Raw genomic sequence first — 17,059 nt, 5'->3', positions numbered from 1 at the left:
GGTGGAAGCAAATATGCTTTTGTGATTGTGGATGACTACTCTAGATACACTTGGACCTATTTCTTAGCTCACAAAAGTGATTGCTTCAAGTGTTTCTCTAAATTTTGTAAACTCACTCAAAACGAAAAAGGCTTCATGATTTCATCAATTCGGAGTGATCACGGTGGTGAATTCCAAAACCGTGACTTTCAAAATTTTTGCGAAAGTAATGGGTACAATCACAACTTCTCAACTCCAAGAAATCCTCAACAAAATGGAGTAGTTGAAAGGAAAAATAGAAACCTACAAGAAATGGCAAGAACTATATTGAATGAACATAATTTACCTAAGTACTTTTGGGCCGAAGCCGTAAATACGGCTTGCTACATCATGAATAGAGTCCTAATAAGACCATCCTTATCCAAAACTCCCTATGAATTATGGAATAACAAAAAACCAAACATCTCCTATTTTAAAGTTTTTGGTTGTAAATGCTTTATTTTAAATGAAAGGGATGCTTTAGGAAAATTTGATGCTAAATCCGATGAAGGCATCTTTCTTGGTTACTCTTCCGTTTCTAAAGCTTTTCGGGTTTTTAATAAAAGAACTTTAGTAATTGAAGAGTCTATTCATGTAGTTTTTAATGAAATTTCTGATTTAAAGAAAAATGATTTTGATGATGATCTTGGTTTTGATAATTTGAATTTAAATGAACCATCTCCTCAAAATAGCCATTTGAATGCATCTTCTTCCGAAATTTCTTTACCAAAAGAATGGAAGTATGTAGATGCTCATCCAAAAGAGCAAATTATAGGAGATACATCAAAAGGGGTTCAAACTCGTTCTTCTTTCAAAAATTTCTGTGCTAACGCCGCTTTCCTTTCTCAAATTGAACCTAAATGCATTGACGAAGTCTTAAAAGATGATTTTTGGATCATTGCAATGCAAGAAGAATTGAACCAATTTGAGAGAAATGAGGTATGGAAGCTTGTTCCTAGACCAAGTGACCACTTAGTCATAGGTACTAAGTGGGTCTTTAGAAACAAGCAAGACGAAAATGGTATCGTGGTTAGAAACAAGGCTAGATTAGTGGCCAAAGGTTTCAACCAAGAAGAAGGTATCGATTACGAAGAAACCTTCGCTCCCGTGGCTCGATTAGAAGCCATAAGGATGCTCCTTGCCTATGCTAGTAGTAATAATTTTAAACTATTTCAAATGGATGTTAAAAGTGATTTCTTGAATGGTTTTATTTCCGAAGAAGTATTTGTCGAACAACCTCCCGGATTTGAAAATTCTCTTCTTCCTAATCATGTATTCAAATTGACTAAAGCTCTCTATGGCTTAAAACAAGCTCCTAGAGCTTGGTATGAAAGGCTTAGTTCCTTTCTTATTTTAAATAATTTTACCAAAGGCAAGGTTGATACTACATTGTTTATTAAACATTTTGAAAATAATTTTCTTATTGGGCAAATTTATGTTGACGATATTGTGTTTGGCTCTTCGGATGAATCACTATGTGAATCATTTGCCAATTGTATGAGTCTTGAATTTGAAATGAGTTTAATGGGTGAATTAACTTTCTTTTTGGGATTACAAATCAAACAACTTAGTGATGGTATATTTCTTAACCAATCGAAATATACATTAGAATTGTTAAAACGATTTAACATGGATAATTCAAAAGCAATAAACACCCCTATGAGTACTGCGACTAAGTTAGATATGGATGAAAATGGTGAAAGTTTCGATCAAAAAACATATAGGGGAATGATAGGTAGTCTACTCTACCTCACTGCGACTAGACCGGATATTATGTTTAGTGTAGGACTTTGCGCTAGATTTCAATCTAATCCTAAATTATCTCATCTTAAGAGTGTTAAAAGAATATTTAGGTATCTTAAAGGAACTCCAAATTTAGGATTGTGGTATCCAAAATCTGAAAAATTCGATCTAATAGCTTATGCAGATGCCGATTTTGGCGGATGCAGGATAGATAGAAAAAGTACATCCGGAACATGCCAATTTTTAGGACATGCACTTGTTTCTTGGACTTCCAAGAAACAAAATTCAGTTGCACTATCTACAGCGGAAGCCGAATACATTGCTGCAAGTGCATGTTGTGCACAAGTAATTTGGATGAAAAATACATTAGAAGACTATGGAATTCACCTTGAAAATATTCCCATAAAATGCGATAATACTAGTGCCATATGCCTTACTAAAAATCTAATTCAGCACTCTAGAACTAAGCACATCGACGTTAGGCATCATTTCATACGCAATCATGTTCTTAACAATGATGTTGTTCTAGAATTCATTGACACAAAGCATCAATTAGCAGATATATTTACAAAAGCTTTGAATGAAGACCAATTTGAATTCATCCGAAGGGAATTAGGCATGCTAAATTGTCCCTAAAATGAACTTCACAAAAAGGACTCGTTCTTTTCCCTTCGTTTATAAATTTGAATTCTTCCTTCTTCTTCAATTCAAAATGATCCATTAAAGTATAAATTATGATCTTGAGGGAAGAAGCTAAATAAAAGGAAGGAAGAAAATTTTTTTTCTTTCCTCCACGTGATGCCAGCGGTGGCACCGCCAGATCCGGCGGTTGCACCGACTGGCGCTCGGGCGCCAGGCGGTGACACCGACCAGTTTGGCGGTGACACCGACCGAGTCACCCTTTTAACCCGAGGGGTTAGGGCCGGCGGTGACACCGCCCCCAACCCGAAGAAAGACCTCTCCAAAACCCTCTCCCATTCCCTCTAACCCTCATTCTAACTCTTAGAAACATTGGAGAAGGATTCTTGGTGGTCCAAGCTTTCCATCTCTCAACATAATCTCCACAAGGTAACACTTGAAATCCCTCCTTTCTTTTCTCTTTCTCTTGCTTATTTTTCACAAGTTCATCATCATCTTGTCTAGAAAATGGCTCCAAAGAGATCAAAAGGAATAAGGATTGAAGGAGATTCATATAACCATGACCTTTTTAGATCAAAAGAGGTAGCCCTTAGCTTTCCAAAATTTGAAACACAATGTGTCCATAAGGGAAAATACATTGATTTGGATGAACTAGAGGACTTAGATCCCATTAAGTGGTTTGCTCAACTAGAAGCTCTACCTCTACTACAAATAGATGAACCAATCTATCGACGGTTAGTGAGATTGTTCTATGCCAACCTATATGAAGACAATGATAGCCTAAGCACTTACATTCTAGGAACACCCATTAGAATTTTTGACAGCACCATTTGTGAGCTAATTGGCATAACTGAAAAAGATAGGGGATGCTATTTTAAAGGTAAATGGGACGTCAAAAAAATAGGAGCAACCTATTCCGAAGCCGTGAAAATAATTTTTGCAAATCCAAACCTTGACTTCCTACCCAAGAGCTGTGAACACTTAATGCCTTTCAACTCTAAAATTCTTCATCACATTATCACAAGCATCATATTCCCCAAACAATTTCATCTTGACGAAGTAAGTCAATTAGAGATAGGAACCATGTATTGGATTATGACCGGTCAGCATAATTGTTTTGGGTACTTGATTCGCCAACACATGCAGGAAATTATGACTAAAGATACTATATTGCCATATGGGAGGTTAATCACTAGAATTCTTCATGCCTATGACATTTGCATTCCACCCGATGAAGAATCTATTCAAAATGATCGATATAACATAATAAATAAAAACCTGCTGAAAAAACTTAGGTGCACTTTTAGCAATGGCATATGGGTTAGGCAGCCTAGAAGGACGGATCCAATTCCTACACCAATAGAACAACCCGAAACACCAATTCTTATGGGAAGTGAATCTCCTCCTCCTAGTCCCTTTGGAGCAGCACCTTCAGCTCCTGTTTCCTCCTCTGAAGATATCATTATGGCGGAGCTATCTCAGATCAAATCACAGCAAGAACAAATTCAGAATCAACAAGTTGAAATTTTGAAGACACTACGACAGATGAATGAAAAAATAGATATCATGTATCAGCACTGTGGATTACCTCCTAAGGATTAAATTGATGTATCTTTTTATTCTGTTCTGTTTGCTTTTAAAAACAAGTTCATGTTTGTCATCGATTGTACGATAACTGATCTTTCCTTTAGATAACTACTGTCTTAATCTGCATAGATGATGATGTCTTTTGGATAAACTATTTCTGGCAAATTTGAATGATGAACTTTGATAAATGCTAAACCTTTTTCTATGATCATCAATTAGCTAGCTTGTCTCTTTTTGTTGATGACAAAGGGGGAGAAGTGATGACTTACACTAGAACGATAGCATGGCTAATATGAATTACAAAAATGTTTATCTTCTGTGTGATATGAATGTCTTATATGACTTGCAAATCCTTGAAAATATCACAAGATTGATATCATGAAATTTATATTGAAAATCTTTATCTTCTATCGTAGCAAAATTCGTCCCGTATCATTTAACTTATGATTTTCATCGAAGTTTCGTACTTACTATTGTTTAATGAGGATAACGATAAAGTTCTACGATTAGAACTTATCGGGTTATGCTTGAATCCAATGGGATGGAATTCAAGTGTTTTTTATCTTCTCATAATATGGCATATAGATAGGGGGAGTTATGTTTAACTCCGTCATTAATTGATTGTCATCATCAAAAAGGGGGAGATTGTTGAATCTCGGATTTTGATGATATAATCAATTGGTGGGTTAATTGATCTAATCCATATTATTGAGTTAAGTGTTCAGGATTAACTACGATAACCAGAAAACATAAAGCAAGGATACCGGAGTCGAGCTCGATGGACGTTTAAGAGACCGAAGAATCATCGGAGATGCTGCCGGAACCATCCGAGAAGAAATCGGGAACGTGTCGGAAGTTCACCGAAGAAATCGTCGGAGGCTCGCGAAGATCACCAAGAAGGCTCGGCTACTCGTTAAAGTCATCACAAAGATTGGGAGCTTGCAGGGAGTCCGTCGGAAGAAGTTCGTCGGAAAGCTCGCCGGAACAAGACTCGACGTTCGCGGTTAAAAAAACTTGCTTAGGATGTTTTTTTTGTGTTATGTAGTTCACCTGTAATTAGGATTAGGATTAAGAGATAATCCTATATCCTGGTTAGGGGCTAACTGGGCCCAAAGTCAGATTTGGTTTGGGCTAAAATTAAGTCAAACCAATGAATCGGAAAGCCAAGCGGTGGCACCGCCTGGCTGGGCGGTGACACCTCCTTGGCTGGGCGGTTGCACCGTCCAGCACCCGAGCGCTGGGCGGTGGCACCGCCTGGCTGGGCGGTGGAACCTCCAACACCGGGAACCCTAAGAGAATTCAAATTTTGGAGCCCAAAATTTGAATCCTCTTGAGGCCTATAAATACCCCTCAAATCTCAGCTGAGGTTACAACTTTTGAGAAGCATTTTTGATTGAGAGAAAAGTCTTAGAAAGTCTTAGCAAGTCTTGTTTTCAATTTGCTAGAGAGTTCTCCTCCTTCTTTCTTATTGAAAATTTGTAAGAGGTTGAGCTGCTTGTAAAAGGTTGTAAGAGGGGTGTTTACCCTTCCATTTCAAGAGACTTACTAGTGGAAGGTGGGAGCCTCATCGAAGAGGGGCCTCGCAAGTGGAGTAGGCCATTTGACCGAACCACTCTAAAAATCGGCGTAATCTCTGGTTTGCTCTTTATTATTGTCATTTACATTACTGCAAATCTTCTTACTGCTTTAGTTCCTTATTACTCTTGCTGCGCAACTTCAAGAATAGGCCTTCAAGTTAAATTTCTCAAGTTTCGTTCTTAACGTACGAAAGATTTTGATTAAAATCGAAGTTTTAATCCGCTGCACTAATTCACCCCCCCCTCTTAGTGCCGCTCCGATCCTAACAGAGTCAATTATCCAATTACTGTCCTGAGCTATAAGACTAACACAATCTTCATCACATACAATAGTGACATTACCTTCAGCAGCAACTGTATTGGTCTCTTTCTCATTTTTCTTCATTTCATTATGTTCTTGCTTCCAAAACCTACACTCTTTCTTCATGTGACCTGGCCTGTTATAGTGAAAACATTTGATATCTCTTCTAGACTTAGATCTTCCTCTATATCCATGTGGGTTTCTGCTTATGACTTCTTTCATGTTTTTCTTGTTTTTTAGTAACAAATGCCCCAGAAGAAGATTCACCCTGTTCTTTCCTTCTGATATCTTCATTTAGCAAACTATCTTTAACCATATCTATAGTTAGAGTTCCCTCTAGCGTGGAGTTGCAAATAGTCACCACATATGTTTCCCAACTTTTTGGTAAAGAGCTGAGAAGTAGTAATCCTTGCATCTCATCATCTATATTCATTTTCATAGCAACCAACTTATTTGCAAGACTCTGAAATAGGCTTATATGCTCAACAATATTACCACCATCTTTATACTTCAAATTTACAAGCCTTCTAAGGAGAGAAATTCTATTTCCCACTATCTTTTTCATAAAAAGGTTTTCTAACCTTTATCAAACAACATCAGCTCTGGTTTCATCAAAAATATGCTCATGCAAGTTTATATCCATTCATCTTCTAATATAGGCAATAGCTTTTCTATGTTAAGCATCTCATTCTTCATCGTCCATAGTAGAAGGTTTATTTTTAACCTTGATAGGCTTATATAAATCTTTGCAATAGAGTAAATCTTCCATCAGACGCCTCCAAGTGGAATAATTTGATAAGTTTAATTTAATCATACCATCTGACTGCTCTATTTCAATCACACAAGAAAAACTAGCACCAAACAACCTGTTGCTCTAATACCACTTATTGGGAAAAAACCTGTTAAAGCGGAATATTCTTTTCCCTCTTTGTGTATCAAAATGAGTTTCTCATCAAAATACCAACTTGATATCCAAATGAAAATATCAACCAGCATAGCATAAATAATAGAGCAAATAATCAATCACACAATGAGACCAAATCTTTTAACGTGGAAAACCTAGTGTGGGAAAAACCATGGGACCGTAGTCCATTTTAAACTTCCACTATCAATAATAATGATAACTGGTTACAATAGGTCTTCTCTAGAATAATCAGAGGATCACAATAACAACAAGAACATAGATCTTGGCTCTAGCATATCGGATGAATCTCATCAAAAGAGAATTCTAGTTCTCACAGAGTGGATATAGCAGGAAAGTACCTTAAAGAGGATAAATTGTAGATCAACACCATTAGGATTGTAGGGTTTGCTGTAAGGATTCTCCACATAAAATTTGGGTCAAAACTGACAACGTTTGACTGCCGATCGTTAAGCAGAAAACTCAAAAATCTAATCTTTCTCTCTCCTCTTTTCTCTCTCTACACCGCCACTCGCTGCACGCTCATCTGCTCACACGCACGCTGCACACTCTCATTTTTTTGCTACCCTCACCTTTTGCCCTTTCTTTCAATTAGTGATTTGGGCTCAATAGGCCTAATTGTCCAAGCCCATATATGGGCTGGACTCAACACTTCCTTAGATCTCTTATTTCACTCAGATAGTTTTATAGATTTGGATAGATGAAGAGGAAATGAATATGTTTCTATACTGTAAATAAGAAAGTGGAATAAATACAATATTGAATCATCGGAGCATATCAATAACGAATGAAACATTTCGGAGCTTATCAACGGCGTATGAAATGTTTCAGAGCATATCAATGGCAAATGAAACATTTCGGAACATATCAATGGCATATGGAATATTTCGAAGCATATTAATGGCGTAGGAACATTTCAGAGGCATAGGGAGCATTTCGGAACATATCAATAGCATAAGAAATATTTCAAAACATATCAACGGCATATGAACCATTTCAAAGCATATCAAAGAACGAATACAAAACAGAAACTGAAACGTCGTATTTGACGTTGCATTTATATCTTTCTTATCTAAAACGCATATATAAATACATAACCAAAGCTTTAGATATCATATCAAACATACAGAAAGTGTAGTAGGACCACAGACAAAAGGTGATTCATCCATTTCTGAATGACCACTAGACAGAAGTCTCCCACGTTTGGGAGCTCTATCCACCCACATTTAGGTGAAGTCAAATGGGGCTGGTAGAGCATTGCAGGCTCTATGAATAACTTCCTTTACCATTTCTGGCAAAGGTTCATAGTATCCCACAAACACCAAAGTACAAAAGGACAGTATTAACAATAAATAGTACATATCGGAAACACACGCGAAACAACAAAACATACATAAGCCTTTACAAGTCAATATGATGCAAGTATAATCTTTCACAAATGTATTCAGATTTAAAAGGAAATGAAAGCAAGAGCATTCAAGAATTCCAAGCAATCATATATAACTCAATTCAAATAAGAAGGTTAGATAGAGTTCAATGTCCAAAGGAATGAAACTGGAATAGGCACATATCGAAAGCAAATGCGGAACAATGGGATATACATGTGCCTATATGAGTTAATATGATATAGCATAAACGTTACGCAATAGTTTTCAAGAATGCAAATAATTTTAAGGATAAGAGCATACAAGAATTCAAAGTAATAATATAAAGCTCAATTGGACAAGAAAACTAAATGAAATCAATTTCCAAAGAAATGAAACCAGAATATGTGAAATCGACCAAAGCTCGATTTCAAGCAGAATTCGAGAGGCACATTGAACAAATGATTCAAACTATCAATCATGCTCCAATATACTCAAGAAAGCTATTGTGAAAGATATTTCAATCTTATTTCAAATAAAATAATTTCCGTATGAATCAAAGTTTTCAACAAAGAGTTACAATAGATTTAGTAATCCAAGATCAAAGAACAAATCTCAATTTTATAGAATTCACAGGGTCAATTTCAACAGAAAACTGGGCGGGCATTTGGACTCTAAATCTTTCAATCTAAGTATCAAATGAAAGATCTACGTGTCTAATTTAAAATAAAATAAGTTTGGAATAAATCAAAGTTTCCAACAAGGACTTATAGGCAGTTCAGTATCAAAATGTCAGAAATTACGATCCCTGTTTTGCAAAATTCATAGGCTTATTTGAAATAGAAGTTTGGATAGGAAAACTTACTCTGAATTGTTAAAATAAGCTATCAAAAGAAAGGATTATGAGTCTATATTTATATCAAATAAGTTTTGTCCAAATCAGATGTCAGTGCGTAAAGTTATAACCATAACAAGGTAGAAAGGTCAGAATCTCAGAAGTTTCATAGATTCAAATCGTTACATCTAAACAGGAGATATATCAAATACAAGGCTAGAATAATTTAATGTTCCTCATATTCAAAACAAATGTAGAGATAAAATTACAGTAAGGAAAGGTTAGGACACTTGTAATAGGAAAGATTAGAAAGCTTGCAATAGGAAGGATCGAAACACTTGTAATAGAAAGGATTAGAACACTTGCAATAGAAAAGATTAGAAACCTTGCAATAGGAAGGAGGAATGGGAATAAGAAACAAGAGATGTAGATGAATGGAAGTTTAACTTCTATGGAAGCACTTCTCATGATTTAAATGGTTTATTTTATTCATTTCCTACATGCAGAGGAAGAGGACATTAATTTCAAATAAAAAAAAATAGGTTTACTCTACCCATTTTTACCTTCCAAGATAGATTAACTAATCTAAAAAAAATAAAAAAAATATATTGAAATGTATTTTTAATGACCGATCAGAATTACATTCTAAGACTAATAATTGTCTCAAAAGATCCAATATACACATATTATTGGACTAACCATGGGACCCTCGGCCGTGACACCCGAGGCATTCCTCAACCTGACCAAACAAGTGCAAGCCATGGTGGGCATGATGTAGACGCTCACTCCGCTCATTCCTCAGACCGTGTGGCTAGCGGCTCCCCCAACTGACTCGACCCGATAGAGGCCGAGTGGGTAGCAAGTCGGGATGGGGGAAGTCCGAGAGCAAGCGACGGACCCGAGATGTTCGCCCGAGCAGAGCATACCCGCACCCTGCTAAGTCACACTACCCCACTTCAAGCCTGACACCGTATCATTTGACTTGGTGGACGACTCGCTCAGGCCCAATTGTCCCGGGTCAACCAACGCCTAGACGAGTTCTAGCACGAGTTCCAAAAATCACCGAGCAAGTCTAGCGAAGGCGGCTCAGGCAGGTCCCATTTCACATAGGAAGTACAGGACAAGTCGGTACCCCTCAACTTCAAGCTGTCGATATTGGAGACATATGACGGCGGCTCCGATCCTATGGAGCATGTCTCCACATTTCGGTCTCAGATGGCCCTCTATGGCACCTCCGATGCATTGATATGCCGGGCATTTCCGACCACCCTGAGGGGACCGGTACGAGCGTGGTTCAACTGACTGTGCCAATATTCAGTCTTGTCCTTTGACCAGCTCACCAGGGAGTTTGAGCAGAACTTCCTCACCAACGTTCGACCTAGGCCTTCCATGGCCACCCTGCGAACTTCCTCTTAATATTGTATCGTTCTAGTCAAGTTTTTTTGTTATTGGGATAGGTGAATTCTTATGGATCCACCCCCTGAAGGAACCAAATATGATAATTTTTCATCATTCAGCTCGAGCAAGAATGAAATGAATGGCAAAAATAGATCCATATAAAATCTACTTTTCATACATATCTTCACATATCATATATAATGACTCTATATAAGAAAAGATTTACTAAATTCTATTTTCTAGGGTTGCAACTATTTATTACAACTAATTTAGTTCTTATAGGTATACACTCGATATCCAAGTCGGCTTATAAATTTGATCATAATCAAGTGTTTTTTGGATTGCCTTATATTTTTTTATTGGTGTTTATCCCCCTAATATCTTAATTTTTTTACGTACAAAATATTTACTTGTTACTAATAAAGTCCAACCAATGTTCTTCCTTAGATCTCTTATTTCACTTTGATAGTGTTATAGATTTGGATCGATGAAGAGGAAATGAATATGTTTCCATACTGTAAATAAGGAAGTGGAATAAATAGAATATTGAATCATCCCACCTCACTTATTTTATTCTATAGGATCTAACGAAGCCTGTTCATGCATAACATGATTCAGATATGATCATAGAAAAAGTTCTCAAATAAATCGACCTGTCCTCTACAACATAGGGTGCGCTTACGTGGTATTTGAAAGTGAAGATACATTTGGTTATGAATTCAAATGTTAGGGATAAAATCAATCGTTTTAGTGACAATCATAAGTCATCCTCTCTTTGAAAAATTCATTTCAACTATTGGTATCAAATAAAGAATATAACACTTCCAAGTTGAAGAAAAGTATTCAAATAAATAACATGTCTTATTTTTTCAATAATCCATATTTATAGCAATGAAATATTATTGGATATTTCATCTGCCTTTGGATATTATATGATCAATTACATCTGCCTTTGTTCAAGGCAAACATTTTAATCTGCCAAGCTTCAGGACATCATTGGTTATGCCATTAAACCATGAGTTGTAGAAAGCATCTCAACTCATGGTTTGGCTCTCTGATAAGCACACTCCTCTAGCCCAACACCATTCACAGGTAGATCATCTTCAGGGAAGGGGCAATGCGTTATACGATCTGGATATTCCGGAATCTGCGCACAGGGAGTGGGCGTCACGTGACTCGATACGCCCTCCACGTCGGTGCAGTTCCAAATCGGCTTCTTCGACTTCACCACCTCCGCCGTCACATTGTAGATGCATATTCCGGTGAAGGGCGCGCCGGGAATCCCCTCCAGCTTCGCGGCCATGGTCACGTTCTCGGCCACCACGTTGCTGTAACTGATATTCTGCACCACCGGAATGGCTTTCGGATCAAATTTGTCGTCCGGGTGCTGCCCGTAGGTGCCCGTCATCCAGAAGACCCACTTCATTGTGTGCAGATTCATTCTTCTCACGAATATGTCCTTCACGTAAGCTCCCCTTCCGATGGTCGTCTTGATCCTGACGCCGGATTCGGAGTGGATGGCCGTGATGTCTTCGGCCCGGACATCTTGGATTCCTCCCGACATCTCGCTTCCCAGGGCGATGACAGCGCTCGTGGGGGAGATGCAGGTGAGCCGTCTGATCACTATGTGTTTGCTTGACATGTTGAATGCAATCCCGTACTCATCCCAACCGCTTTTAATGGCGATGCAGTCATCGCCTGAGACTATGTAGCAGTCCTCAAGGCGGACATTGGAGGATGAGTCTGCGAAGAAAGAGAGAAATCACCAAAAAGAATCAATCGAAACAGCAACATAGAATCTACAACCCAAGTAAATATAGGTACTGTTGGGGATGGAGGAGCAAGAAAAAACAGAATACTACGATACGAGTAAAAAGAATCCTTTCGACTCAAGAAAACTGATGTAGTATTAAAAACAGGAGGATTAATAAGAACACTTACAAGATACCAAGTGCACACAGACTCTCTATTTATCTGTCTCTTTTCTCTATCTCTATCTTTGTCTCTATCTCTGTCTCTGTCTCTGTCTCTGGTAACTATTTAGATAGATAACTATGAATCAAATCTCAACACTCCCCCTTGATTCATAGTTGCATACACCAATTTGTGATTATCTTTACTTTAACTGCATCTCTCTTGATCACAAGTTAAAGTGATTTCCGAATCGGCTTTCTTACCGAAATCGTTTTTATCGTACGAACGTCGTTTTAAATCGTCGAAAGTTTTCCACTGCACTAATTCACCCTCCCCTCTTAGTGCTCTTTATCCTAACATCTTTGACTCTACTAGTTTCCTCATGCATGATTTCAAGTGTTCGCCAAATATCAAAAGTCTTTTCACACGTAGAAATCCGATTGAACTCATTTTTGTCCAAAGCGCAAAATAAGGCATTCATAGCCTTTGCGTTTAAAGAGAAATACTTCTTCTTCAAATCTGACCATTCATTCATCGGTTTAGAGGGAAGTTGAAAACTATTTTCAACGATATTCCATAAATCCAAATTTATAGAAATCAAGAAAACTCTCATTCGAGTTTTCCAATAAGTGTAGTCCAGTCCGTTAAACAACGGTGGACAAACAACCGATAAGCCCTCTTGAAAGTCATGAAGAGTCATTTCTCTCGGGTGTAAATCCGAAATGAGAAATACCGAGCTCTGATACCAATTGTTAGGATCAAGAGCACTAAGGGGAGGGGGGGGGGGGGTTTTAATTAGTGCAGTGGAAAACTTTCGATGATTTAAAACGACGTTCGTACGATAAAAATGATTTCGATAAGAAAGCTGATTCAGAAATCACTTTAACTTGTGATCAAGTGAGATGCAGTTAAAGTAGAGATATAGAGGCAGTTTACAGTTAAGATAGAGAATAGAATGTAATTGCAAACCGAAATATGACGTTCGTACGATAAAAGTGATTTCGGTATGAAAGCCAATTTAGAAGTTGCTTTAACTTAGATTAGGCGAAGTGCAGTTAAAGTAAAGCTATGGAGGCAGTTTGCAGTTAAGATAGAGAACATAAAGTAAATACAAATCGAGATTTAGAGTGGTTCAGTCAATCTTGACCTACATCCACTTTTGGCTTCCTCCTCCGATGAGGTCACCTACGTCCACTAGAGGCCTTCCTTCAATAGGTGAAGGCCAACCACTCTTTTATAGTTTCATTCCTTTTGACGAGCTTAGGAGACAACCCTTACAAACTTTTCTCTCCTCTCTCGAAAGATCAAAACTTGGAAGAAAAGAGGGAGGAGAACTTCTAGCCTCTATAACACTTTTGAGCTCTAAAAATCACAGAGTAAGATTAGATTTTCAGTGCCCTTTCATGCAGGAAAGGGTGGGGTATATATAGGCCCCAAACTGGTTTGAATTTAAAGCTCAAAAATGTCTTTTCCCGGATTTTCGGGGTCCTGGCGGTACTACCTCTTAACTAGGGCGGTACAACCGCTTGGCAGCTCGAAGACTGAGCCTCTAGGCAGTGCCACCGCCAGACAGGGGTGGTTGCACCACCTAGTCTCACTCGGAGATTGAGCCCAGGCAGTGCCACCGCCTAGCAAGAATTTTGGTCCGAATGAGTTGATCAATTTGGCCCAATTTGGGTCTATCAAGGGCCCAATTGCCCCCAGATTAAGTTAATGGGATCACCTCCCATTCCTAACTTAATTTACATGCTAACTATGATATTTCTTAAGACATTTACTGCAACTTGCTCCGGTGCGTCAATCACTTCTTCTGACGAGCTTCCGACGAACATCCGACGAACCTTCGGCGATGCTCCGGCGGGCTTCCGGCAAACTCCTGGACTTGCGATGATCCACTTGGCGAGTTCCGATGAGCTTCTTTGGCAAGCTCCTGGACTTCTCAGATTTGTTCCCACAGAACCTCTAACGACCGTCTGGACTTCCGTCGAACTCCCAACGTGATCATAGCCTTGACTCCGGTGTAACTCCTGCTGCATGTCTTACTTCTATCGTAGTTAATCTTGCACATATAAAACAAAACTTTGATCGAGACAATTAATCCTAAGCAATTAACCAAGTTGTCCAACATGTCATTGGTCCCTCGACGCTTTGTCCGATTATTCGGCACATCGTCCTCTCATGTGGCCTATTGCCCAATCGGCCAGTTGACTCCACATCTCTAATATCCTTGGCACAATACCCGCTCTTCTTGGCCCGATGCTCGAGTCCATGGCCCGAAGCCTTCTGTTGATACGTCGACCGATCCACCGGCCCGACGTCCAATCTTCTGACATGTTCCTCCGGCTCAACATGATTTTTCTGCTTTAATTATCTCATCCTGCATCACTCAAAACGCAGATTAAATCATAAACATATATCAAGTGGTTTCATCATCAAAATACGATATTCAATAAAGGGAAGCAGGGGTATGGGCTACCGGCCTTATTTGAGAAGCATTGGCGGTGCTAGAGAGGGGGAGGTTGGTGGCCGATCGGCCGGGAAGCAGTGGTAGTAGTGATCGCTAACCAGAGAGCAACGGTGATAGGTGGGCTGGCCGGAAGCAAGGGTGCATAATGCGACTTCTTCTTCTTCTCTCTCTTTCTCTCTTTTTTTTTTTGAAAATAAAGATAATTGCAGCGAGGATCGCTGCTCTGATATCAAATGAGAAGACCCTAAGGTCTTATCATAAAAGAAAAAAGAGAAAAGAGGATGATCAATTTGAGGAGATCGGCCTCCTTGATCACTTCGAGGGGATTGACCTCCTAGGGTTTATCCACAAACTGAAATAATATTTCAATGATTGTCGAAAAGAAATGGTTATATCATTATTTATAGAGTTACACCTAGAGTTCACTAGGACTTGGACTCTTAATAATAAATAAATATTAAATAAACCTCTACCTAACTCTAACTGAACTAAACAGACTCAATAAAAATTATTCAAAAGCTCAGAAAATAAAATGGTCCTAACACGGTCTTTTTTCAATGGGAGAAGACCAACTACTCTCTTATAACTCTCTCTTCTTTTTATAGGTTTAGGAGACAACTTTTATAAGCCTCAAACATCTCTTAGAATCATCACAAAGCTAAAGAAGGAGGAGGAGGACACTTAGCACTTTTTCAAACACTTTTACAACCTAAATTCTTAACACTTTTATTCACACTTTGAACAAAATGGAGCAAAAAAGTGTGGGTATTTATAGGCTCCAATGGCTTAAAAAATTGAGCCAAAAAGTATCTCAGTCTCGGTTTCCGGGGTACTGACGATACCATCATCATTATTGGGCGATACCACCGCCTATAGACTGACACTAAGTAATACCAACGCGTAGTCTGACGATAAGATCGCTTGATAGAGCCTCGGAGATTGGGCTTTAGTTGTAGCACCGCTTGGCAGCATTAATTACTGATGGTACAATCGTCTAAACTTCCTAGGAGGTTGAGCCTCAAGTGGTGCCACCGCTAGTCTTGGCAGTGCCACCGCTTGGGCCAGCTAAGGATCACTGAATGGGTAAAACAATAGGCCCAATTCAGTTCTAATTAGGGCCTAATTGATCCCTAATTGAGTTAGTAAGATTTCTCCTAAGACTAACTCAAATTATAACCATAACTACGATAATTAAGGGCAAATAACTATTATGCAAACAATTCTAGTTATCTAGCACGTTAATTGTTCATCCGAACTCCTAGCGAGACTTCCGATAATCTTTCAATGGTCTTTCGGCTAGCTTTCGATGAATTCCCAACGAACTCCCGATTAGCTTCTAATGCATCGTCTGAACCTTCGACTTATCTCCCGATTCTTTTGACTCGATGCTCAATTTTTGACTCCGGCCTAACATTTAATTTTTTTTTAATTATTTGCATTTTGATTGATGCTTTGGGACCAATTGAAGAATGGTGTTGATCCTAGCTCTTTTTGCCTAGGTTGCCTATATATCCTCTCACGAGGGTGCATCCTTAGTTTCGGTGGCAGGAGGTTTGAGATACAGTACATTCCTTGGGGTATGGTAAGAGTCTTGATGTAGATAGATACATTATTAAGTTTCATACGGGATATTGAAAAATTATCTTGACATATATCGTTTTTATTCCCAAATGCCTTAACCCTATATATTGCTTGTTGATTATCGTCTTATATCCTTGTGTAATGTTAACTATAGGATCATAGCAGAAGTTCACTTCTTATCAACAGACTTCAACTTTCATTTTCTCGAATTATTTCCAAAGAACAATTTACCTTCATTCATGGCCATGGGATTTAGAATAATATTCTTATTATTTAAGAGATTTCTCATGAAGTTCTTATCAACAGACTTAAACTTTTTATTTTCTCGAATTATTTCCAAAGAACAATTTACCTTCATGGGATTTAGAATAATATTCTTATTATTTAAGAGATTTCTCATGATTCTAAAAGTAAAATCCTTATATTATGATTAAAGCTAACCTTCAAAAGGCTTACCATCCACTCTCTTTGAATTTTATGATTCATGTCTTATGTATTTTTAACTTCTCTCGAGTTTATATGTGTTATAAATGGGAAACTTTCTTCTTATTTCATAGAATAAAGAGGTCTCCGTCAACAATATCTTCTTTCCTACTTGATGTACCTTTTGAAGTTGGTAGAATTTTTAACATTAAGGAGCTTTTCCTTTCAAATATCTTGGTACGTTAATTGTGAGCTATAATTGATCTTAATTAGCCTGAGTTTTATAGATA

The 17,059-nt window shown here is 38.1% G+C and overlaps 1 protein-coding gene across 1 annotated transcript; it reads right to left on the bottom strand.

The window, feature by feature from the left end:
- Positions 1-11,423: 11,423 nt before the first annotated feature.
- On the bottom strand, positions 11,424-16,593 carry LOC135630726 (probable polygalacturonase). Its single transcript, XM_065137885.1, has 2 exons — positions 16,578-16,593; positions 11,424-12,127 (listed from the first exon to the last, which is right to left on the bottom strand). The coding sequence occupies exons 1-2, from the start codon at positions 16,591-16,593 to the stop codon at positions 11,424-11,426; spliced, it is 720 nt and encodes a 239-aa protein (XP_064993957.1).
- Between the last annotated feature and the right edge of the window lie 466 nt (positions 16,594-17,059).

Source organism: Musa acuminata, chromosome BXJ3-2 (assembly GCF_036884655.1).
Source record: "Musa acuminata AAA Group cultivar baxijiao chromosome BXJ3-2, Cavendish_Baxijiao_AAA, whole genome shotgun sequence".
Lineage (NCBI taxonomy): Eukaryota > Viridiplantae > Streptophyta > Magnoliopsida > Zingiberales > Musaceae > Musa > Musa acuminata.
The sequence above is the reverse complement of the archived record's forward strand: the minus strand, read 5'-3'. Positions and strand labels throughout refer to the sequence as shown.